This window comes from Diabrotica virgifera, chromosome 1 (assembly GCF_917563875.1).
Source record: "Diabrotica virgifera virgifera chromosome 1, PGI_DIABVI_V3a".
NCBI classification, from domain to species: Eukaryota; Metazoa; Arthropoda; class Insecta; order Coleoptera; family Chrysomelidae; genus Diabrotica; species Diabrotica virgifera.
The window spans coordinates 56,780,680-56,808,162 of NC_065443.1; the positions used below are offsets into that span (position 1 = coordinate 56,780,680).

The window sequence follows — 27,483 nt, forward strand, 5'->3', positions numbered from 1 at the left end:
ATTTTTGAAAATGACCGTTCGCGTTCGCCTGTTGCATTTGTAATCATTAGCATAAGATAAGTCTTAAAGGCTACTGACACATTTGGAAACGTCGATTCGAGTTTGTTATCATGAATGAAGCAGGAATATATTGTTTTCCCTATAAGTCTTGAAGCTGGGCAATAAAATATTTGAACTGCACTAGTTCATCTTTAATTTCAGGATTAGTATCATCGGAATAGTTTTCATGAAGATTTGAAGCACACTTCTTTATTTGAGTATCCCTCAGTTTAGGAAAAATACACAAAACATCAAAACACTGAGTTCACTGACTCGTACGCTGTCAACCGACGACTCAGCTCAGTAATTAGCTTATCCAAAATTTGTAGATATGTCTCAACCTTTAAATTTTCTCCACCCTGTAGATAAACTTCATTGGAATTAGCATCATCAAAATGTAGTTTTCTTGTTGGTTGTCCTTTACTCTCGTCGGAATATTAAAGGTATTTAAGATCCCAGGCCTTCTGCTCGTAGTAAGCAAAAATTATCTATTTGGGATTTTAAGAACTCTAAAAATGAATTTAGAATCTGGACTGCAGTTTGAAGTTCAATCTCTTCTCTCTGTAATGATTTACTGACAACGTTGATGCGTTCTAGAATTTGTTGACCAAAACTGATTCAATATGAATGTTTCTTTTTTTGACATTTATTTTAACAAACACTAAGCCTCACGAACTGTTTCAACTTTCTGATTAGTGTCTTCAGCAAGTGTATGAAGAGCAGATTTGAAGGCGTTGTAACCTTTAGACAAAGCTCTTGTTGCATCAGCCCCTGCACTCCATCTAGTGCTACTTGTTCTTTAAGGACTAGATCGTGGCGAATGGGATCGCTTAGTGGAGTTTGATTTAAGCATTTGATTATAAATTCCCAAAGGTGGGTACCTACTTTACTTACTATTTGATCAACTACTGCACCTAACTACACGACAACAGTCATTCTCTTCCAAAGAACAAAACCAAACTAAGACAAATAAGGGGCTAAATGATCATATCCGCGGGAATCTAGAGCGAAAGGCATGGGTAGTGTAGGAGAGGGTAGGGAAACCGTAGTACTGTTACTTCTTACTTACACGGCATCTACATTAGCGACTTAATTCTCAGAATATAGGCTTTCTATGTGAACAAAAGTATGCATTGTTATGTAGTTTTGTACGTTCACAATCACTTTTATGGTATTGCGTGATAATTGAGTTTCTTAACGTAATACGATTTATATTTTTATTTAATTCTAATTATTATTTTCCGTTTTTGGCCCTGCGAGGCCCCCTTTGGAGCCGAAGCCCCTAGGCAACTGCCTATTTTGCCTAATGGTTAATCCGGCACTGCTACTAGTGGTACTGTGGTACTCGTACTGAAAATGGCTCAGGCGCAACTCGAACTTGAAATGGTACACAAATACGTTCTAAGAGGGTTACGTACCGGTAATCGGTTCGGGATAGAAAGAAAACCGTTCAAGGGCGATTCTGCGCATTAAAACAGTCCAATCGATTTCGTGACGGTCCAAGGGATCGTACAAATGTGTCGTCTTGGAACGAACCCCATGTTTCTCTGTCAGTCAAAGGAACGACGCGACCTTTCTATTCTCCTTTGGTAAACTCAGAGTTCGGTTGCTGTGGCCTGGGTTAAAAAAAGTGTCTCGATGCCGTAAGGCATAACTACTAGAAGCATACATTTGTCAATGGTCTTCTTTTTCAAATAATTTGACATGTTGCTTTTGTAGATGTCTGATAGATTCATATGCATACAAAACTGATCGATCCTTCTTTGCAGTTCGGTGGTTTGATTGATCCTGTAAATTTAAGATTGGATTTTATGACATTTATGGACTAATGTTATTGCCTTGCAGTCGACTTTCTGATTTTCACTTGGTACCACATTTGTCACGTATTGTGTCTTTTAAAAATTTATGTTTAAACCAACTTGAGGTTGGAAGGTAATTTTCAGGTAAAAATTCATTTTTGAGGTCTCCCTTTTTAAGTAATAAAATGGTAAGTGTAAGTACTGTGCCACCTTGTAGGTGTTTCACTTTTGTGCTGGAATAAGTTAAACAGTTCCTTTATATTCTCTAACTTTTCTAGTAGTTGATTATTATGTTTAAAAAAAAACTAAGTTTTCAATCTAATAGCACATAAAATAACATCCAAAAATGCTATTCTACATCCTACCAGACTGAAAGCAATGGGAACCTTCTCTGGTAACACCTCCGAGGCTCCGAGGTAGAAGCCTCGGAGGTGTTACCAGAGAAGGTTCTCATTGTTTTCAGTCTGGTAGGATGTATAATAGCATTTTTGGATGTTGTTTTATGTGCTATCATATTGAAAACTTAGTTTTAGCTAACAGTTGCCGCTAGGGCATCCCTGCCATTTCGTTCGTTGCCATCCGTGACTTCACACCGGGGTTTGTTCTAGTTGGGTCAAATAATAAGTTTAGAAACCGGTATAGGTGCTTGCTGCGCTCTCTGATTGAACTGGAATAATCATGTTATTCATTTTTTATTTCGTTTTTCTTGACTTCTGTATGATTCTGTTTCTAAATCTAATACTACCCTTAATAATACATATTTTTGGTGATGATATTTCCATCCTAATAGCAACCAATACCGAATGAGAACAAATGCTGAGGTCAAGCAGATGTATAAGGTGATTGCCATAGTCCAGGAAATTAAATCTCAGCGTTTAAGATGGGCTGGCCATGTCCTCCTCCTCTATCTGTTCTCCTTCGTAAGGATGTAGTGGCGCCATGTAGGTCGTTTGATTATTTCTGTCCAATTCTCTTTCTCCTGCACGTGTTATTTTGCTTCGAAGAATAAGTAACCAGTCATGTCCTTTGTTTGGTCCGACCATCGTAATGGAGATCTTCCTCTGGATCTTCTGCCCTCTACGTTGCCTTCAACTATCATTCGTTCCATGCCTTCTCTTCTTCTAGTTATATGTCCAAAATATCTCAGTATATTTTAGTTGATAGTTGTGTTGACTCTAGTGTTTATGTTAAGTTCGGCTAATATTGAATTATTTGTGCGGTCCATGGTATGCGCAATATTCTCCGGTAGACCCACATTTCAAATGCCATTATACGTTTTGAATCTACTATTTTAATGGTCCAAGTCTCTGAAGCATAGGTGGCGCTAGGAAATATTAACGCTAGAACAAGGCGTAATTTTGTGTTTTCTGTAATGTCAGTATTCTTCCATATTTTGTGAGTTTGGCTGTTGCCGATCTGGCCATTAAGATGCGCCTACGAATCTCGTCTTCGCATCATCCACTGTTAGTAATAACGGAGCCTAAGTAATTAAATTGTCTGACTACTTCGTAATCTGCCAAGTCTCTTATCTCCGGTTGGTTGTTTCTGATTCTATCGATGATCATTACTTTGATTTTCTGTGTATTTATTTTCAAACCATATTCCTTACTCACCGTTCTTAGCCTATTCATAATTTCTTCCAGTTCTTCTGGTGACGACGCCAATATAACAATGCCATCAGCATAACGTAGGTTTTTTATTTTTCTTCCTACTATCGTTGCTCCACCTTGCCATTCCTCAAAAACTTGACGCATAATGTGTTCACTATATATATTGAATAGAAGGGGGATATTATATGGCCATGTCCAGAGACTCCCTAATAACCGCATTACCAAACTGATTTGGGAGGAAGCCCCCACAAGAAGAAGGCCCTTAGGATGCCCACGAATGTGATGGAGAGACAATATATAGGTATGGTCAGATTTAAGAACAATGGGGCTACCCACTGACCCAACTATGATGGACGACCGTTCGAGATGAAAGCGAGTTGTGCAGTCAGCCAAGACCCACCCAGGGTTGTAGTGCTACCAGAAGAAGAAGAAGAGATTTCCATTTATATCCTTTAACTTCTATATTGCTTAACTAATTTTAGACTAAAAAATATATTACATGTGGCCAAACTAAACTTATCAACAATTATATCTACCTTTTAACAGTTTATTGGCAAAAAGGAGAAAAATGTCTTCTTCTTCTTCTTCTTCTTCCTCTTCTTTTTTTATATAGGCAGTACTGCCTGTTTGTCTTCAACGGTGCTTTTCATTCTGCCCCTAAGTTGTCATTCCATCTTTTCCGTGGGCGTCCTATACTTCTTCTGCCTAACGGTGACTTGTCCCTGGCTATTCTTACTATTCTTGATTTAGACAGCCTACTCATGTGTTCATTCCATCTTATTTTCTGTTCTTTGCCCAAGTATTTACATGGTCTACCCCACATATGCGTCTGATTTCCTCACTTCTTACCCTACCCTGTAGTCCTTTTCCAGCAATCCTTCTTAAGATCTTCATTTCGTTGGTCTCCAGATGTCTTCGTGTTTTGCTTATATCTGGTATTGTTTAGGCCGTGTAAGTCATAACTGGCCTATTAACTAATTAGTCCAGAAAGCCACTGCGCATCCGCTAGGAAAAATATTCTAACTCGGATTTTTTGCACAATCTTACTCAAAAAGGGCCACTTTTAACAAATTTGCATGTTGCCAGGACCAAAAGGTGGTCAAAAATTTTTTAAACGTTTTTTTTTTTGTTTTTCTCGTAAAATTATTTTTTTTGCATGGAACAAAATTTTTTTAGGTTTTTTGGATCATTCCAAACAGAAAAGGTTTTTAATGACTTTTCTCTAAAGTTGATAGTTTTTGACATATATGCGATTAAAAATTGAAAAATTGCCAAATCGACCATTTTTAACCCTCAAAAACTATGTGAAAAACTGAAAATTTGAATGTTGCCAAGGTAAGTCGATATTCTTTAAACATCAATTGATGAAATGCCGAAGAGTTTTTTGCAATGCAATATTCAAAACTCTTTTGTTTTTTAATTGCTAATCAGGCGTGCGCGACACTATTTTCGACCGTTGCATGTGTATACAGTATGGTGCAAATGAAAGAAATAAATTAGTTATTTCGTAAACCAGCGACTTCAAGGAAAAATGCCGAAACAGGTCGATTTTTATTTTTAAGTTATAATATTGTGACATATATGGTATACTAGTGACGTCATCCATCTGGGCGTGATGACGTAATAGATGATTTTTTTAAATGAGAATATGGGTCGTGTGCTGGCTCATTTAAAAGGCTCTTCAATTCTCTATTCAGTAATATAAACATTTACATAATTATTTATGCAGGGTGTCCAATAATTTAATTTTTTGTCAATTTGTTAAATAATTTAATTTAATAAAAAATTTTTGGATACCATGTATAAGTAATTATGTAAATGTTTATATTACTGAATAGATAATTGAAAAACCTTTCAAATGAGCTGTCACATGAACCCTATTCTTATTTAAAAAATCATCGATTACGTCATCAAGCCCAGATGGATGACGTCACTAGTATACCATATATGCCACAATATAATAATTTAAAACTAAAAATCGACCTGTTTCGGGATTTTCCTTAAAGTCACCGGTTTACGAAATAACTAATTTATTTCTTTCATTTGCACCATACTGTATACACATGCAACGGTGGAAAATAGTGTCGCGCACGCCTGAGTAGCAATTAAAAAACAAAGGAGTTTTGAATATTGTATTGCAAAAAACTCTTCGGCATTTTATCAATCGATATTTAAAGAATATCTACTTACCTTGGCAACATTCAAATTTTCAGTTTTTTACATAGTTTTTGAGGGTTAAAAATGGCCGATTTGGCAGTTTTTCAATTGTTAATCGCTTATATGTCAAAAACTATCAACTTTAGAGAAAAGTCACTAAAGACCTTTTCTGTTTGGAATGATCGTAAAAACCTAAAAAAAATTTGTTGCATGCAAAAAAAATAATTTTAGGAAAAAAACAAAAAAAAAACGTTTAAAAAATTTTTGACCAACTTTTGGTCCTGGCAACATGCAAATTTGTTAAAGAGGTCCTTTTTGAGTAAGATTGTGCAAAAAATCCGAATTAGAATATTTTTCCTAGCGGATGCGCAGTGGCTTTCTGGAGTAAATTTATATATTCGGGCCTTTGTTTCCAATCTTAGGTGTTTGTTTTTCCAAATTGTGTCGTGTGTGGCTTTAATTATTTGGTCTTCTTCGATATTGTTGTCGGTTGATAGATTAATTCCCAGGTATTTGAAAGTCATTACTTGTTGTATAATTTGATTGTCTAACTCCAATCTGCATCTTATAGGTTCTTTGGCTATTACCAAGCTTTTTGTTTTTCGGGCTGATATTTTCATATTCATTTCTTTTGCATTAATGTTGAATTCGTGCAGTAATCTTTGTAGGTGATCTCACTCTGCTACTAACACGGTGTCACCGGCGTAAGGCGTAACAGCGTATTTAGCGTTTTTTGATCTCTCTATCGCCCATTTTGTACCCACTTTTTTCTTCACTTGTTTTATTATTGCATCCAATATTATGTTAAACAATAGAGGGCTTAGTGAATCTCCTTGCCTGATTCCTGTGTTTGTTTCTATGGGTTCTGTTATTATTCCATTGACTTTCATTTCTATTTTATTTCTTACATATATATGTTTTCTATCAGTTTTATGATATCCAGTGGTAAATTTTTGTAATATAGTAGGTGTATCACATCTTTTAATTGGATTCTATCAAACGCTTTCTCTAGATCTATGAAACAGAAAAAGGCTGGTTTTTTATATTCTAATGATTTCTCCGCTATTTGCTTATCACAAAAACTACATCGTTACCTAATCCTCCACTTATAAATCCTTGTTGTTCATCCGATATATTTATGCAGGCCATTATTTTCTCCATCAGTATTTTTGTTGTGAGTTTCAGCATAGCGCTCAGTAAATTTATCCCTCTATAGTTACTGGGGTCTGCGTTATCACCTTTCTTAAATAACGCTATAATTTGAAACATATCTTAAATATAATATAAAATTATTATAACTTACCATATTTGCAAAAAGACCGCAACTCGCTGGTATAGCTAATATGTTAAATACTGCTGATCCGACAATTGTACCAATTCCCAAATCTCCTTCGGTTACAAATGTACCAACACAATTAATAAATAGTTCAGCACTGGAGTTGGCCACCGCCATGATGGTTGCCCCAGCAATATCCTCTTTCATCTTCAAATCTAAAAAAGATTAATGGTTCAGAACAAAAATAAATTTTGTGATTAAAATATTTTCCAATATCGTCATCGCTTATTACGATAAATTATTCTTCCAACGATATTTCAAAAAAGCCATCCAATTGCAAAAAATTGAATCCAATTTCAGGTCGACGAACAAAAAATTTGTTTACACAAGAACAAATATAAACTAGGGCGCATCTGTAAAAATATTAGTACATTTGGACGTTGAGAGGTGACTCAAAATTTTTGGCAAAAATTGTTTGAAAATAAATAAAGTAATAATATTTGAGTTTTCCTCCCTCTCAAAAAGGTCCGGAACATTGTTTAAATAATCAAAATGTCAAAAAATGAAGGAAAAATTCGATTTTTTTCTTGGTTTTTTGATTATAGCTTTAAAAGTATTCATTTCCGAGAAAAGTTGTACTGACATAAAAATTGCACAAATAAATCTCCTACAATATAGAATTGGTTAAAAATTTAAAAAATAGTCACCCTTGTCGCAAAATAGCAATAATTGCGAAAAAAACCATACAAAAACAAGTATTCGCATTTTACGTTTTTCAACCATTTATGCTGCACTTAGGACCTTCATATTTCACCAAGAAAAACTATATGGCAGAGTAAAACAACACTTTAAATTTCATTAAGATCGGTTTAACAGATTTTGCAAAATAAATTTTGCAATCCAGCTTTCGCAAAAAAAATTCATTTTTTCAAAATGTTACAGGACTGAAAATAAAGCAGATAGCAAGTTGAAATTTTTTTTTCGCATAGATGTGTACTGTACCTTTTATTTCCAATTTGCAAAAATAAAATCGATTAACTGCCACGGCGTCAGGAATTTTTTTAAATAAACATTAATTTATTGGTGCTACGCGCAGGACAGCGGATAGTTTGCTCTGATTGGGCATTCCAATGACCTTTGATAATGATTGATACATTTTAATTTTTATTACGTTTCGATATAAATGAATAAATTTGTTAATTGCAAAATAAAAACACATACTGTATCCTTCGAAATAACACTTTGTTTAGCAAAAACTTTCATTGTTCATATATTTTAACTTAGAGTATAAAAGTTAATTACTTTTAAACATGTGCAATTGTTTAAACAATATTTCACAAACAATAATAAAATTAGTTTGATTTTTGTGGAATTAAAATATTAAAATACAACAAAATATAGAGTAAGAAAATAATATATTAGATAAAGTTTGGAAGAAATTTTGGTGGAAATCAACGTGTGTGAATCGAACACCGCTGTCCTGCGCGTAGCACCAAAAATTAATGTTTACTTAAAAAAGTTCCTGACGCCGTGGTATTTAATCGATTTTAATTTTTCAAATTGCAAATGAAAGGTATAGTACACTTCTATAAGCAAAAAAAAAATTCAACTCGCTATCTGCTTTATTTTCAGTCCTGCGACATTTAAAATAAAATGATTTTTTTTTGCGAAAGCTGGATTGCAAAATTTATTTTGCAAAATATATTAAAGGTATCTTAATGAAATTTACAGTGTTGTTTTACTATATCATAAAGTTTTTCTAGGTAAAATATGAAGCTCCTAAGTGTAGCACAAATGGGTGAAAAACGTAAAATGCGAATACTTGTTTTTGTATAGTTCTTTTCGCAATTATTGATATTTTGCAACAAGGGTGACTATTGTTTCAATTTTTAACCAATTCTATATTATAGGAAATTTAATTTCGCAACTTTTATATTAGTACAACTTTTCTCAGAAATGAACAGTTTTAAAGTTATAATCAAAAAACCAATAAAAAAATCGAATTTTTCCTTCATATTTTGACATTTTGATTTTTTAAACAATGTTCCGGACCATTTTGATTAGGAAAATAACTCAAATATTATCATTTGAGTTATTTTCAAGCAATTTCTGCAAAAAAATTTGAGTCACCTCTCAACGTCCATCTCAAAACAGATGCGCCCTTGACTAATATTGCATATTAGGCGAATCAACGAAACACTAAATACACCCAAAACCCAGGAATTTTGTGCAGTAAGATGAATCGTCACGCAACTATTTGCATTCGATTCCAGAGAGTGTCAGGAAATTTTATGAACTAAATTGATTCCGGGGGATGAAAATTGCATTTTGTGCATAAGAACAATGCATTTTCAAGGTACATCTCAAAGAGTAGGAAAATGAATTAGAACTCGAAAAATATTGACGGAAGTGAGTTAAATTTTTATACACGGGGTCTTGTGGGCCGCTAAACACGAATTTCACGACGGCAATGGTCTCTGAGGTACCTGGTGCCCAGGGTAGAACTCGTCTCCTGGAGTTTTACGTTATAATTTATAATAATTCAAAATCAGTCAGTTCAAAAACAATGGTGTAAATTGGACATGACGTTAAAACCGGGCAATGTTGTGAAATCTTTTTTTTTTTCTTTGGTTATTAACGACAATGCCCGGCCTTTAACGACAATAGCACTATTGGCCAATATTGTAAAAAAAATAACTTAAAATTAGAGTTTTTATCGATAAGCGGTCAATAACGACAGTGGCCAGAAGCAAATGACCAATGTTGTTAAATAAATAAAATTATGCATGATGTACCATTTTTTATATAAAACAACTTTTGAAGACTAATTTGACAAGTTAGTGAACCATGGTATTTTAAATTCCAATTTGTTTTATTTGCACGACATGCACATTTTATTATTTTTTCAACCACCTTCGCATTGGCAACTCTTGTAACCCTGACTTCGTAAAAGGCTATTTTCCGCTGCAGTTTGTATGAGAGCTATTTCCTTCTCTTTTAATTGAGTCAGCTATATTTTCCAATTTTAAATGCAAACCGAACCAGGCAACCAGGTACCTTGGAGACTATCGCCGACATGAAATTCGTGCTCGCCCCCCAAAACCGCGAGTAATGGTTACTGACTGATTTTAAATGATTATAACTTAAAACTTCCGGCGAAGAGTTCCACCCTGAGCACCAGGTACCTTAGAGACCATCGCCGACATAAAATTGGTGCTCAGATACTCCCAAATAATGGGTATTTAACTGATTTTAAATTATTATAACAAAACTTCAGGTGACGAGTTCCACCCTGGACGCACGTACCTCGGAGACCAACGCCGTTATGATATTCTTACTCAGCGACCCACAAAAACCGCTGAATAATGGTTATTGACTCATTTTGAATGATCATAACATAAAACTCTAGACGACGAATTTAATCCTGGGCACCAGGTACCTTGGACACCATCGCCAACATGAAATTCGTATTCATCGACGCCCAAAACTTCTGAGAATAAAAATTGAGCTCATTTCTGTTAATACAGTTGAGTCCGCAAGTCACCTACTGTCACTTGCTGTTGCGTTTAGTAAATTTCAATTTCCGACTTATCATCGACTTATTTCGTATGCTTTAAATGATGACGCACGGGTAAAGATTCGCGGACTTAACTTATATTTTCCGAGTTCTAAATAGTTCATTTTCCATATCTTCGAGATGCACGTTGAAAATGTATTTTTCTTGTGACCAAAATTCAGTTTTCATCTCCCGGAGATTAATTTATTCACAAAGTTTTCTGGCACTCTCCCCAATAAAATGCAAAAAGTTGCAGGACGATTCATCAAAATTCCTAGGTTTTAATGTTTCTTGCCTCGCCTAAATAAATTCCGGTAAATTTAAAAAAGTCTACATTCCGTAGAACATGTCCGTTACAATATTTGTGGCATTCCCTAACCATAAAGAAGCAGGCAAATTTTACAACACGTTACCAATTTGCATAAAACAATAATTATTCTTTGGAAACTCTTCTCCTTCTTCTTCTTCTTCTTATTCTTCTTCTTCTTCTACTTTTTCTTCTTCTTCTTCTTCTTTTTCTTGTTCTTCTTGTTCTTCTTCTTCTTCTTCTTCTTCTTTTTCCTTCTTGATTGTAGGCTTTAAAGACTGTTTCTTCTTCAACATTAGCCTCCTACCAGCCATTTATGTCTTCTACATTGCATGATATTCTTATGTTTTCGATTCTCTCCCTATCCAACAGACTTTCCCCTGATATTCGTTGGAGTATTTTCATCTTTGTTGTTTCTAGCAGTCGTCTCGTTTTAGATGTGTCAGGTCTTGTCTCCGCCGTGTATGTCAATATAGGTCTAAATACTGCTTTATAGATTATTGCTTTTGTGTCTTGTCTTAGGTGTTTGTTCTTCCAGATTATGTTATTAAGAGATCCCGACGCTTTACTTGCTTTTAAGCTTTGTTGTCGAACTTCCTCTTCAACATCTCCATAACTGGTTATATCTATTCCCAGATATCTAAACCTTGCTTCCTGCTTTATGATTTTCCTATTAATTTCGATTTTACATCGTAGTGGGTATTTAGATGTTGTCATACATTTGGTTTTTTTCTGCTGATATTATCATATTGTATTTCTTGACTGTTGTATTGAAGATACAACCAAAAACGCTATTCGAGTCGATTATCGAAAATCTGGAAAGATCGCTCCTTCTCGAAGAACACCAAAACAAGATTAGTACGTGCCTTAATTTTTCCCATATTTAATTACGGATGCGAAACATGGACAATGAAATCGGACGACGGAAAAAGGATTGACGCCTTTGAAATGTAGTGCTGGAGAAGAATGCTTCGGATCTCATGGACGGAACACAGAACAAATCACTCAATCCTCCAAGAGCTTAATATTCAGACTCGACTTTCCTCTCTTTGCCTCTTCACCGTCTTAAAATTTTTCGGCCATATTGCAAGAAGAAGTGATGATAATCTTGAGAGACTTATAATTTCGGGAAACGTTGAAGGGCGCAGAAGTAGAGGTCGCTCACCTACTCGATGGACGGATCAAGTACAGAAATCCAGTGGAAAAACATTCTCTGAATCCATGAGGGAATCTCAGGACAGAAGCCGATGGAAAGAGATAGTTGCTCGTATTATAGGGAATCACGACACTCAGCAATGAGAAAACGACTGAGGAGGAAGTATTGAAGATGTGTGTTAATCTTTGGAGATGATCTTCTGTCTCGGTTATTAAGGGTATGTGGAAGCTCTATGAAAGATATTATTTCTTGCATTCGTTTTTTTTTAATTCTTGGTTACACAACATAAAATTACTAAGCATAAACTGCAATTCATTGAGTAAGTTGATTTTTTTACTCGCCAGTGTATTTACAATAGATTATTTTATTCTGTTGTTCGCTTATTACGAGTGTTTTGGTTTTACGTATGTTCAGATCCAGATTCAGTTCCTTACAGATCTCAACGACACTATCAAGTAATGTTTGCAGATCTTGTTGATTTGTCATTACTCATCTTTTAAAAGTAAGAGCCGGTGATTCCAAACCGTCTACTAAAACTGATGTTTGATTCCAATACAAATTTGCAATTATGTGAACGTTTATGCCATCTAAGACAATATCCCTTAGAACTTCGATCAATATAGAGTGCTTTCAATGCATGATCAAATGCTTTTTGGAAGTCAATAAAGCAACAGTATGTCTACAGAAATATCACGACATCTTTAACCAAGTACGTTCATCCCAAACAATGTCTCTCTCGGTCCAAACAATCAAATGCGTTTTGGAAGTCAACAAAGCAACAATATGTCTACAGATTACAGATATATGTATCACGACATCTTTGAGCACTTACGTTCATCCCAAACAATACCTTTCTCGGCCCAAACCCGTTACGGAAACCAAAATGAGTGCCACTTAGGTATTCCTCACATTTATTACCACTGATATTACGAATTATATAACCCTTAGTCTCCCCCACGGTAATTTTGAGTACCACCAAATTCTGGTAGGTACTCTTATAGCCCAAGTAATGACGTAGACATAACTGAAGAATGTTCGGTTAAATATTATTAATGTCCGACTGGTATATTATTTGAAAATAATCACATGATTTCAAAATCAGTTAAATATGATATAACCTAAGTAAAGCTATGGTTACCACAATTACGTTACGACTATTGCTGGTAAATGTAGATACTTATTTGAAAACTAATTAATTCAAAAGTCATTCAAATTTTTTGCTTATAAAGAATAATTTAGTCGGACGTTAAACGTTGAAGGTACCACGGGTATTATAGATAGATAATAACGCTTTCGGTCAACGTATATCCTTCAGGCCAAAGGCCCTCGGTATATACACCATTGAGCTCAAGCGTTATTATCCTTATAATGCCCTAGGTACCTTAATAACTATTATTACATTAGTTATCAGCTGATGTTTAGTACTTCAAATGTCAAATGTCGTTCAAACGATTTCGTGATAAATGCACATTAAGATTCGTAGGTATGAAGGTATGCACCTTAATGTGCATTTGTAGGTATGCTCAATAAGATTTGTAGGTACTTTAATACACGAGCAGGACACCCTCAAAAAAGCGCTTAGTTTTCGAGATACTGACCACGGAGGGGTGAATGGCTACTTTAATTCATACTTTATATTTTCGAGGGTGCTGAAAACGAAAATGAAGTTTATTTTGAATGTTATGTGGGGAACATTGTCAAAATCGCAATTTTAACCTAAAAATAAAAAAAAAATGAAATCACGGTTTTTTGTGTTTACCTCGCTACAACTCTGTTTGATTTTAATATTTTTTTTTGAAATTTTTACATTACATAGCTCTAACATTTCTGAAGACAACGGTACCTGTTTCAAGCTTTTATTTTTATCCTGATAAAGGTTATGAATTTTAAAAAGGAAAAGGTGCGGATTTGTGCATTGCAAAATTTAATCGCAAAAAGTTGTGTGACGATGTTTAAAATTTATCTTCTTAATCACGTTTAAATTTAAACTAGAAAGTACAAAGAAGTTTTCCGGTAAGTTTTAGATCAAAATGTTTTATAAAAAATAGTGCAACTTTAAATGCCGACATTAGAAATCCCCAATATAACACTTATTTTTCGAGATACTGACCATGGGTGGAGAATTTTAGTCTTATATTATGTTTTTGACCGTGATGAAAACGAAAATGAAATTTATTTTAAATTTTAGGTGGGGGAATATTGTGAAAACTGCAATTGTACCCTAAAAATAAAAAAATAAATCACGTTTTTTGCGTTTAGCTCGCTACAACTCTGGTTCGTTTTAAAAAATTTTTCTAAAGTTTGTACACTATATATCGTTCACTTTCTTGAAGACTATGGTTTCTGCTTTAAGCTTTTAGTCTTATTCTAGTAAAACTTATGAATCTTTAAAAGTACAAGGGGCAGATTCGTGAATTGCAAAGTTTAATCGCAAAGTTTGACTGACAAAAGTTGAAATATAGATTTTAAATCAAATTCAAAAATAAAACATGAGTACAAAGAAGTTTTCTGGAAAGTGTTGGATCAAAATGTTTTATAGAAAACAAATGGCGCAACGTTTAACATCTACGTTATAAATCCCCAAAATAACGCCAATTTTTCGAGATACTGATCATTGGTGGTAAATGGCTAATTCTGGTCTTACTTTATGTTTTTGATGGTGCTGAAAACGAGGATCAAGTTTATTTTGAATTTTAGGTTTGAAAAAATTGTCAAAATCGCAATTTTGCCCTAAAAATAAAAAAAGTTAAATCACGTTTTTCTTAAAATTAAAAGTTGCACCATATTTTTTCTGCAACGCAGCTAGACCTAAAACTCCCCATAAAACTTCTTTGAACTCTACGGTTTAACATAAACGTAATCAAATAGATAAAGTTTAAATTTTGTCACTTAATTTTTGCGATTTAACTCTGCAATTCACGAATCTGCACCTTTCATTTTTAAAAATTCATAACTTTTATAAAAAAAAAGACTGAAAGACTACAGCTACTTTCATAGTCTTCACAAACGTAAGAAATGTATGCCGTAGAAATTTTAGAAAAAAATATTAAAATGGAATAGAGTTGTAGAGAGTGAAACGTAAAAATTCGTGACTCCACTTTTTTTATCATTTTTAGGTTAAAATTGCGATTTTGACAATGTTCCGTCACATAAAATTCAAAATAAACCTCTTTTTCATTGTCAGCACCATCGAAAACATAAAATAAAACCAAAATTAGCCATTCACCTCCCATGGTCAGTATCTCGAAAAATAAGCGTTATATTGGGGATGTATAACGTCTATATTAAAAGTTCCGCCATTTTTTTTATTAAACATTTGTAACTAAAACTTTCCAGAAAATTTCTTTGAACTCTATGTTTTAACATAAACGTGATTAATAAGATAAATTTTAAATTTTGCCTCTAAACTTTTGCGCTTAAACTTTGCAATTCACGAATCTGCAACTTGTACTTTAAAATATTCATAACCTTTACTAGAATATGACTAAAATCTTAAAACAGATACCGTTGTCTTCAAAAAAGTTGTTCTGAAGCTATTTTCTTGTGGCATTTTTACAATTTTAACTATTTAGAATGGGAAATAAGCCACAATATTATTAAAAAATGATTTTTATTAACGTTTCGACGCCCAAATCGGGTGCCGTTGTCAAAATACAAAATACTATTAATATAAACAAAAATGTTGTTGCTTAGTAAAAAAATTCTTCTAATAATTTATTTAATTTGACTCATTTATATCGGCAATTCAGATACATATGATACATTTTAAAGTAGAAGACTTTAAAATGATATTGCCAATATTTATGAGTTGCGTTCCTGGGACGACTTTACTGAAAGATAGTTCATTCGATTACATGAAATCAACCCCAACTCAAGAATATCCGTCACAAAAAATCATAGCATGTGATCTGTCTTTAAAAAGACAACCACATGCAACGGTGACATTAAAATTCTCGCGTTAGAGATCTCATAGTAAATCACGAGGGAAAACCAGGAAAAACCTCGTGATACTATCCCGACATCGTAAATAAGACTAAATATATTAATAAGACCAAATACTTACGATGTCGGGATAGTATCACGAGGTTTTTCCTGGTTTTCCCTCGTGATTTACTATGAGATCTCTAACGCGAGAATTTTAATGTCACCGTTGCATGTGGTTGTCTTTTTAAAGACAGATCACATGCTATGATTTTTTGTGACGGATATTCTTGAGTTGGGGTTGATTTCATGTAATCGAATGAACTATCTTTCAGTAAAGTCGTCCCAGGAACGCAACTCATAAATATTGGCAATATCATTTTAAAGTCTTCTACTTTAAAATGTATCATATGTATCTGAATTGCCGATATAAATGAGTCAAATTAAATAAATTATTAGAAGAATTTTTTTACTAAGCAACAACATTTTTGTTTATATTAATAGTATTTTGTATTTTGACAACGGCACCCGATTTGGGCGTCGAAACGTTAATAAAAATCATTTTTTAATAATATTGTGGCTTATTTCCCATTCTAAATAGTTAAAATTCAAAAAAGTTGTACCGTTGACCAGAGTTGTAGCGAGTTAAACTAAAAAAAACGTGATCTCATTTTTTTTATTTTTATGGTAAAATTGCGATTTTGACAATATTTCACCACCTAAAATTTAAAATAAATTTCATTTTCGTTTTCAGCACCGTCAAAAACATAATCTAAGACCAAAATTAGCCATTCACCACTCATGGTCAGTATCTCGAAAAATAACCGTTATATTGGGGATTTCTAATGTCGATAATAAAAGTTGCACTATTTTTTTCTATAAAACATTTTGATCTAAAATTTTCCAGAAAACTTCTTTGTAGGTACTCTCTATTTTAACATAAACGTGATTAAAAGGCTGAATTTTAAATTTCGTCACTCAACTTTTGCGATGAAACTTTGCAATGCACAAATCCGCACCTTTTCCTTTGAAAAATTCATAACCTTTATCAGAATAAGAATTAAAGCTTAATGCAGATACCGTTGTCTTCAGAAATGTTAGAGCTATATATTGTAAAAATTTCAGAAAAAAATATTGAAATTGAACAGAGTTGTAGCGAGGTAAATGCAAAAAAACGTGATTTCTTTTTTTTATTTTTAGGTTAAAATTGCGATTTTGACAATGTTCCCCCACATAAAATTCAATATAAACCTCATTTTCGTTTTCAACACCTTCAAAAATATAAAGTATGAATAAAATTAGCCATTCACCTCTCCGTGGTAAGTACCTGGTCATTTTAAGGTTATCTCCCGCTCGCCTATAAAGGATTGTTGGGAAAAACAACAAGTTTAGCTTATTTTAAAAAGTTATAATCGAAAAAATAAGGCGGACTTAAAAGTACCGTCGTAAGAAACGGTCAAAAAAATCTAAACGAGGTGGGAGACTAAGGGGAAATGTACTAAAAGCCATAATAATTGTCGAGGTAGGAGGTACCTTACATAAAAATAAACAATTAAAGGAAGTAAACTACAGTGAAATGTATACATCGTCATTTTTTAACAAATAATGTTGAAATTGCCATTATTTTTTAATATTGTTATCATTAGATAAAAAAACTACCAATTAGTAATATATGTACATACATAATATTCGTTATATCGATAACATTGAATTTAAAAAAAATATATCAATAGTGATTAAAGCTAGTCTAGTTTTATCTACTTTATCGGTTGGTAAAGAGTTGTAGTAAATTTCAGTTTATTATAGTAATATTTAATTTTTTTGCAAGCTAATGGCTTACATTTTTTAAATGAAGTCGAAACGTATTAATAAAATATAGACTAAAAACGCAATATGTTTAATATACAACAAATTCATTGGAACAGACAATTTTTAGACATTTTAATGAGGAATATACTTTTATCAATATTTTCTATGTTCTTTTCTCTAGGGTGGTTCTATTTTTTTCTATTTATATAGGTATATAAATTTATTAAAATCATCATCATATAGACCCAATGACAACTGATGAACATGGTCTTTCTGAATCTGAATCCAATTATAATCATTCTTTTTAGGACATCAGTCCATTTCGTCGAGGGTCAACCTCTGTTTCCGATAGGTTGTGTTAAGCAAGAATCATATTATCATGCCCGCACCGTTCCGGCACGTAGCGTAGTCTCCGAAAAACCTGATTTTACAAAGAGTTGTCTGTAGGGATGGCGGTTTTTGACAAAAAACCGGTTTTCGGTTATACCGGTTTTTTTTGCTTGCGGTTTAACCTGGCGGTTATAACCGGCCAAAAAAAAACCGGTTTTTGGAAAAACCGGTTTTCGGTTTTTTTAATCCAATAGGTTACAAAGTTACATTTACAATTACAATTTTCCTCTCCTCCCAAAATCAAAAAATTCCCCAACCATTTCAACTTATAAAAAATTTCCCAGACTCTTTGAAATGGGATTTAAAAAAAAAATATCAACATAAATATTTTACTTAAAAATAAATTGGATAATGCAATATATCTTTTATTTTTGCTACCATCAAAAAAAATTTATCATGTATTACTTTTAACACGTTTGTATATATTTCTAGAATAGGTACATTTTAACTCATTTAATACTTCCTGTATGGGTGTATAGTTTTGAAAACGTAGGGAAATTCTTGAGTTTCGTATTGGTAATCAGTAATACGATATGCATAGGCAGAGCATTATTTTTGGTAATCAGATAAAATCATTCACCGACTTTCAATGTCAAGAGTTAAGAGTTTAGTGTGAAAAATAGATGATGTTTGGCTTGCGTCTAATTCAAACAGACACTTTTTATGTAAATATTATGATTACAAATACCTTTTCAAGGAAATATTAAATAAAACTTAATAACTGATTCTGCTGGCTGATGTGAGATTGCACTTTCAGTTCGCTTCTGTATTTATAAAATAAAATAAAATTTGAATTATGGTTCTGTTTGGAATAGTTACTTGAGAATAATAATTATGATTGGGATCCCAAATAATACCTAACCTAATCCTAATCACCGTAAAAACCTAATAACCGGTTTTTTCTTTAAAAAGAAAAAACCGGTTATAACCGGGACAAAAAAATAACCGGTAAAACCGGTTATTGCGAAGTAAAAAAACCGGTTTTACGTTTAAACCGGTAGGTTTTTCCCATCCCTAGTTGTCTGATCGACACCCCCCATCGAACAAGGTTGTAATTCAGTTTTAGCGATTTTACAGGAAAGGCAAAAAACGAAAATATGATTTTTTAAAAATTTGTATCGAAATAATTAGAGTCTTTTACACGAATGTGATATGATATTTATATCATACATAATAAGGGATTACTGTAAGATGTATGTTTTGTAATTTTAATAACTATTGAAAACCTTGAGTTTGATTGAGATACAACCTTGAGATTAAACATGAGTATTCGTAGAAAAAGGTTATAAGTCGCCTAACAACCATTTTACACTCTCTGTGTTTATTATTTTTCCCGTTTAACTATTAAAAGGTTGTATGTTTTGAATTATTTGCAGTATAGCTATGAGAAAATGGGTTTTTAAGGGATATTTAAAGAAAATATCAACTAACAGTATTCACAATTTTAATTGGAAATTATAAATTTTACAATAACAATAATATTCTATCACTATGAAAAAATCATGGTATAAAATATCTCATATTTTTCGCATTTTTATTGCGTACTTATCTGTAAATATTTAATTCTAGACCATTTTACTTGATTACTTTAGTCTTTTACTATTAATATCTACATCAAAATTAACATGTGTCCTTAAATATGTTAAAATTTAGAATTTGGTCCTGATTTAATTCAGTTACGGATTTAGGCTTGCCTGATGCTTTGGCATATCGTATCATGGTTGTCCATTGGTCTGGAGCATATACGACTTAATGTTTTTTCCGTTTTTCTATAAGGGCATGCATTGAATCACCCTCGTTTTTTGAATGTGCAATTTCGAAAAATACATGTTTAATGTTAATATTACATTGTTTCGCTATATAGAAGTATGTAGCAAAAACTATTCTATAATTATTTTGTCCACCGCAACTATCAAAATGGAAAAAAGTCTTTAAATAATTTTTTTAATTTAACCCTTAAGTACTAATACACCGTCTCTCAGACGGCATCGTTTGTTGAAAGTGGGATATTTCCCTTCCTAGAAAAATTTGAAGGTCATCCGTTTATGACTTTTCAAGTTGGGTTGTTATTTACTAGTATTGAATTCAGCAATTTGCTGTAGGTTGTTATTCGAAAGATATTTAGACTCAAAGTGTGATTTCCGTCTAATAGACGGGGTGTTAGTGTTTGTGCCCAGTTCGTCATTTAACATCATGTGCCCCAGTTCGTCAAAAAGTTCAAATAAGGGGATAAAGACTATGAGGAAACTCTTTTGAAATGACTTGATGAGGTAGAAGACGACGTAAGCGAAGTGGGATCAATTTGTGATGAAAATGTTGCCACTGACTACCATTGCTACACTGTACAAATTTTAGTGCCTGTCAGTTTTTTTTTGTTTTAATATTTTTTAAATTTTTTTTATTTTCATGTTTATTACTCTTTGTTTAACTCGATTGTAAATTTTTATCAAAATTCTTTAATTTGTTTCATTTTTATCCCACTTTTTTTCAGGAATAAAAAGTCACACAAACAATCCTTCCATTCTTGTTATAATGTTTTGTAGTTTAATAAATACAGAAAAACTAGATCAATTACTGTGTTTTTTAGATAAGTAATACTTTCAGCAAGTCATCGAAATATTTTTTTGCATTATAATATTTAACAAAAGAAAAATAACCAGTAAAATGTGAAACCCGTCTGTCAGGCGGTTAGTTAGTGTTTGCGCCATTGATTTAAGATGTTAGTACTTAAGGGTTAAATTTCGATAAATTGACTTATCAGATACAAGATAAGTTTAAATACTGAATAAATTAAACATACGTGCAACAAAGTTGTAACTCATTTAACAACTTTGTTAATCGTCAAGTATAAAGAAAGTAAATATTTAACATAGGGAGTATCCAGTGTTACTGCCTTTTCACGCTAAAATGGCACACGTAAGTTAAAATACAACTTTTTTCAATGGAGTATTAGCCAAACTATTGAGAATTAAACTATGTCGTTTATATTGACGTGTGCGCAATTTTTTGCTGAATTCGCCTGTGTTGAAATCTGAAAAAAGGTGTAACTTGAGTTACAACCTTGTTCGATGGGGATGTCGAATTGTTCATATTTAAAACCATTAAAATCAATATTTTTCGGAAACGAAACGCTACGTGCTGGAACGGATAATGTGATTCTTCCTTTAGGCATCTCTATTCCATAATTATGCTCCCATTTCCATTTTAGTATTGTTGTTCTTTCAGTAACATCTGGTGCACCTGATCTTTATTACCCGTCTTTGGGACCCCGAACATTATTCGTTGCAATTTGCGCAACTGCAGCTTACTCACCGCTGTTTTTGTAAGTTTTAGGGTTTCTGCATTCTAGCCCTTTTAGCACATACCAACACAATTATGTGGGTTTATTTTGAATTGATGTAAAACTGCTAAATAGTAAAATCTAGCGTTCAGTACGAACGACTTTGGTTGTGTAGGTTCAGTGGCGTGCTGGAACGTTTCAAGCGGCCCGGTGATTTTATAGAAAAGCGGCCTCCCATCCTCATTTTACCTTCTGTTTTGAGAATTTTTTAGTTGAATTTTAGTAAATCAATAATACAAGATAGTAGAAATTCAAGTAGAGTGCAAATACTTTAATTTAACAATATTTAAAATAACACTTAAACGCAATAATCTAAACATTATTTTGCAATTATTTTATAAAATAGTTACATAGCTCTCGATCAATAATTTCCGCATTAAAATAGATTTTTGAGCAAATTCGTACGTTATTTCATCATTTTTAAGCTCATACAAAGCTAATACTTTTTTTTCTATAACTATTAGCATAAATGTTTCCAAGGGATCTCGTGTTAAAGTAGGTACTTCTTAACCAATTTTTTATGTATTTCAACGTTTACAAGCTTTTTTAGCAAGATACTTGTGTCACTAAAAGAGTGAATAAATGCTTATATATGTACAATATTTGTACTATATTTGTACTATATTTAAATTTGGATAAGCACACTAATATACGTTTTACTTATGCAAAACAGCGTAACAGCAAGCTATACAATCTTTACAATTTTTAGTACCACACGGAGGTGAATTTTCACGATATTAACAACACTTTCATGTGTTACTTCATGCTCATTATCACTTAGATTAATAATATCATCCTTCATATTTTCTGTAGACTGAACATATTCATCACTAAATAATTTCAGTATTTTGCAAAATCCTATTTTTTAATACATACAATCAATTTATCAGAAAATCCAGAAGTTCTTCTCTAATTGCAGTCGCAGATAATATGATATGATAATGTTTTTTAATTTTTCAGTAAATGATTTAAATGACGTTAAAGGTACATATACCATTTTTCATTTTATCAAAATTTCTAAGATGTAGAGTGCTTATATTATCATAAAATGATTTGTCTTGATCAAATCGTCATGACCAAGACAAATCGTTTTTCGATACTTCCAATAATTCGGTCAAAAATTTGCAAGACGTTTTTCCATTTTTTATTCTGCAGAGTACATATTTTAGATTTAGATGTTTGAAGAAAATTGGAAAATCATAAATATACTACTTGTATGTATGAAAATAAATATTATCTGTAGCAATAATTTATGTACAATATAATTTATATAGCAATAATTTATGTAAATAATTGTTTTCGAAATTAAAAAATATTTTTTTTGTTACATCTTAAATTTTTTGTGAAAAAACCTATTTGACCGGCCTCAAGAGGCCGCGGCCTCTCGGTGATTGCACCGATTCATTTATATGGCCAGCACGCCACTGTGTAGGTTCAGTGTTGTGTTTTTTGCAACCTGACGCTATTGTTGAATTTATTTTGTTTCGACAGTCACAACAACTTATCTTGCAATGGGGGTCGTCAATTCCGTAAAAAATGTAGGTAAATAGATTTTTGTTTTTTTAAAAGAAAAAATCCTGGCTCCGAAATATCAGAGACTGGACTCACAAAACAGGGAATGACTTAAGAGCAAACAGTAGCGATCAACAGGTAGCAATAAACCCGTTCCAACATTGCGGCTCTAATTTTGAATATTTTGTCGAGATATTTGGCACACATATTCGTAATATAATAAAAAATGGCGGTACAGAGCCCAATTTCAGAAATATGTTAGTAGGTGGAAATTACTCTATAACTAAATAAAATATTGAAAAAAGGAGCCTGTACCGCCATTAATAAAGTCAAAAAAATACACTTTCTTCAAATAAACTTTTTTATCCCGTGCCTAGATTTTGTGTCACATTGGAACTACTAAAAATCGATTTTTTATAACAGGAAATCGAACGTCACTGACTTGGCAACCTTTCGTGCCTATGTGTATAAAAATTATTGTTTTTGATAGTATGTCACTGTCAGTGTCGAATTACCGACGCACTGTTGCCTCACTTTTGAAAGTTCGCAGAACTTTCGCAATCTTGGACCGCGTTTGTTGCTACCCGTTGATCGCTACTGTGTGCTCTTAATTAATAAAGCTCAGAACAAAGAGAAATTTGCCATATTGATCGCCAACTACGCCAACCTCAATAGAAAATATTTTTATTTGAACCCGTGTTAGATATCTTAAATGTGATGTTTACCTATTTCTCACCACAGCCAGAATTGTTTTTGGAAATTTTATACCAAATATACATAGCCCTGTGAATTATTGTGATGGATGACCGAAGTTATCTTTAACCTTTGCGTTAAAGTTAAGATAACTTTAACAGATAACTGTCTCGATAACTTTTTACATAAATTTCGTGTGACGTAGCCGTCACCGTTATGAGATGAGTTATTTCTTAAACGTTTTCGGGGGTTTTCGTAATTTGACGTTCCAAATTTTTAAACTGTTCCACAATTAAAATGTCCCTGTTCCAGTGTTCCCGTACATCAAGTTTTGTCCGACTAGACACCGTTAAGCTTTTAACAATTTTTCAGGTTGCTATTAATCAACCTTTTTTTGGTACGCGGGATCCAGGCCTATAATAAGTCAATGTGGATAATGACACACCGACGATTTGCATCTGATTGCATGCACCACACGAGGACTTGAAGACATGGTTTCCATCTTTTAATGAACGCACAAAATATGGGCCTTAAAGTAAACAATAAAAAAACAAAAAAGTTTTGGCATCGATTCCAAATAACCCATACAAACCTAAAAACGCCGGAGAATATTCCACCACTATCATCATCATCATCATTCAACCCGGATCTGTTCACTTCTTCACTGCTTGTATTGAACCAGGTTCTAAGGTTCTTTAACCACGATGTTCTTCTTCTTCCCGTACCTCGCTTTCCAAATATTTTTCCTTGCAGAATGGCTTGAAGGGGCCATATCTGGATTCAATACGCATAATGTGCCCAAAGTATTCCTACTTTCGAGATTTGATGGTGGCTAATACCTCTCGGTTCTTTCCCATTCCTCTAAGGGCCTCCTAATTTGTGACCCAATCAGTCCATGGGATTTTAAGAATTCTTCGATATAGCCACATCTCAAATGCTTCCAATCGTCGGCACATATCTTCGTTCAAGGTCCATGAGTCAACACCATAAAAAAGGACAGAGAAGACGTAGCATCTCAGCATTCGTACTTTTATATCAAGAGAAAGGTTGTGGCTCTTGAAAAAGGCCCTCATACGGTAAAGGTTGATCTAGATTTTCAGATGCGCGCTTTTATCTCTTGGTTGTTGGTCCATTCTTCATTTATTATGATGCCGAGGTAGTTGTAGCGCCTCACTCTTTCTACAGGGGTTTGGTTGATGCAGTGTTGGCCTTTTGTTATCTTTTCTTGCTAATGATCATAAGCTTTGTCTTCTCTACGTTTATATTGAGTCCATATTATTGACTGTAATGCGTGATTTTGTTCATGAGGACTTGTAGGTCTTCTAGGTTGTCCGCAAATACTATGGTGTCATCTGCATACCTGATGTTATTTAGCAGTTACCCGTTTAGTAGAATACCTTTTTTAGTTTCGTGCAAAGCTTTTATAAATATTCTTTCAAAGTAAAGATTAAACATTAGGGGGACAAAATGCAGCCTTGCCTCACTCCATGCATAATTTTCACATAATATGTGTGTTCAGCGTCAACTCTGAGGTTTGCAGTCCGATTCCAGTAAAGGTTTCTAATTATTTTCAGATCTTGGTTGTTAATTTCTGCTTCTTTTAGTATTTACATCATCTTTGCCTGCTGTACTAGATCAAAAACTTGTTTCAAACACTTGTACTCGTAATCAACCAGACATGTGTATACGTCGCAATTTACGTCTCTGTATCTCTGGAATAAGACTTGTATTGAAAACAAAGCCTCTCTCGTACTAATTTTGAGGTAACAAGTACCTATTTGGGTTCCCCCATATTATTTTTATTATTAAGCTCAACAGACCTTGAAACTTAATAAATAAACGCTTGTTTAGCTTAAGCGCTTAATACACGCTTTGTAGATATCGCTTGTTATGGGTTCCCCCATAATAAGCGATAATGGCACATCTGAAGAAGTCAAACGTAAGATGCTGCTAACGAACAAATGTTATTTTGGGCTAAATAAACAGCTAAGAAACAAAAATTTAAGCCAAAAAAACCAAACCAACAGTATACTGGAGTAACTCATCCTACGGGTGCTGATATATGTGTCAGAAACATTGAACATCTTCAAAACAGACGCAGATGATCTGCTTGTCTTCGAAAGAAAGATACCAAAAAGAATAAGAGAGGAATTTGTAAGAATGGTAGGATTTGAAGAAGGCTATATATATTTTTAAGTTTGAACAAACACAACTGGCGAAATAGACTGGGGAAGGTCAAGGCTTAATTAACACTAATAATGGTAATAAAAAATAAGAGTACCGATATAAAATAGTAATTTACTTAATTGAGTTATGTTATATATGGAATTTAAAAAATTGAAAAATAAATGCAATATGTATAGTTTATATCTGATTTTAATTCCTTGTCCATCAGAATTGGAGTGTATTCGGGATCATTTTTATCCATATATTTGTATATTTAGTACATATTTTATATCCGCGACATTTTGTTTAATGTTTAATTTTTTTCAATGTTGACATCTGAATAGAATTCCATAATCGTGCAATCCTTCCAATACTCGTCTTATTTTTCTACTTTTTTTTTATTAAGACTAGTAAGGTCTGTTTCTTCTTTTATATTAGCATCCTACATTTTTTAAATTATCACAACAGCTCTTAATTGGTCGTCGAACACTTTTTCGGCCATTAGCTTTCTTGTTCTATCCTTGCTATTCTATCTTCTGCTATTCTACTAAGCTGTTCGTTCCACTCCTGTTTCCATTTTATTACCCATATATTTATGTCTTATACAGGGTGTAACAAAAATATAGGTCATCAATTAAATCACCTATTCTGGGACGAAAAATAGTTCGAATAAACCTAACTTACCTTAGTACAAATATGCACATAAAAAAAGTTACAGCCCTTTGAAGTTACAAAATGAAAATCGATTTTTTCGAATATATCGAAAAATATTGGCGATTTGTGATCGAAAATTGACATGAGGCATTTTTATGGCAGGAATACCTTAAAGAAAAATTATAGTGAAATTTGTGCACCCCATAAAAATTTTTTGGGGGTTTTGTTCCCTTAAACCCCCCAAACGTTTGTGTACGTTCCAATTAAACTATTATTGTGATACCATTAGTTAAATTCAATATTTTTAAAACTTTTTTGGCTCTTAGTATTTTTTGGACTAGGCAGTTTTTATCGAGTTGCGGCTTCTTTTCTAATATGTTTACATAAAGATTTTATGAGGGTTTTGTTCCTTTAAACCACCCAAATGGTTGTGTACGTTCCAATTAAACTAATGCTGCCATACCATCAGTTAAACAGTCTTTTTAAAACTTTTTTGCTTCTTCGTATTTTTTTGATAAAGCACCTTTTATCGAGACCTGGCTTCGTTTTTAATATGGTTCAAATTATACCTAAAAATGTAAATCATGAATAAATTTTCCTACTATTATCAAGTCTCCATAATCATACTTAGCCATATACACATATGTGGTGGATTTGACAAATATGCAAAATATCTCGATAAAAACTGACTTTTCGGAAAGTACTAAAAGGTAAAAATTTTTTTAAAACATTGTGTTTAACTAATGGTACTACAATTATAATTATATTGGGACGTACCCAAAAGTTTGGGGGGGGGGGGGTTTAAAGAACAAAACCCCCATAAAATTTTTATGGGGTGTCTAAATTTCACTATAATTTTTTCTTAAGATACTACTACCATAAGAATGGCACATGTTTATCTTCAATAAAAAAATCTCCAATAGTGTTCGATATATTGAAAAAATCGATTTTCATTTTGTAACTTCAAAGGGCTGTAACTTTTTTTATGTGCATATTTGTACTAAGGTAAGTTAGGTTCAATCGAACTATTTTTGCTCCTAGAATATGTGATTAAATTTATGACCTGTAGTTTTGTTACACCCTGTATATTACATATCC

The 27,483-nt window shown here is 33.0% G+C and overlaps 1 protein-coding gene across 1 annotated transcript in view; it reads right to left on the reverse strand.

Annotated features, from left to right (window-relative positions):
* LOC114327734 (sodium/potassium/calcium exchanger 3) overlaps positions 1-27,483 on the reverse strand; it is a gene marked incomplete in the record, with an annotated part of 139,661 nt that overhangs the window by 93,018 nt on the left and 19,160 nt on the right. The window contains 1 exon segment of the mRNA XM_050657506.1: positions 6,909-7,096. Coding sequence (XP_050513463.1) covers positions 6,909-7,096 — 188 coding nt within the window.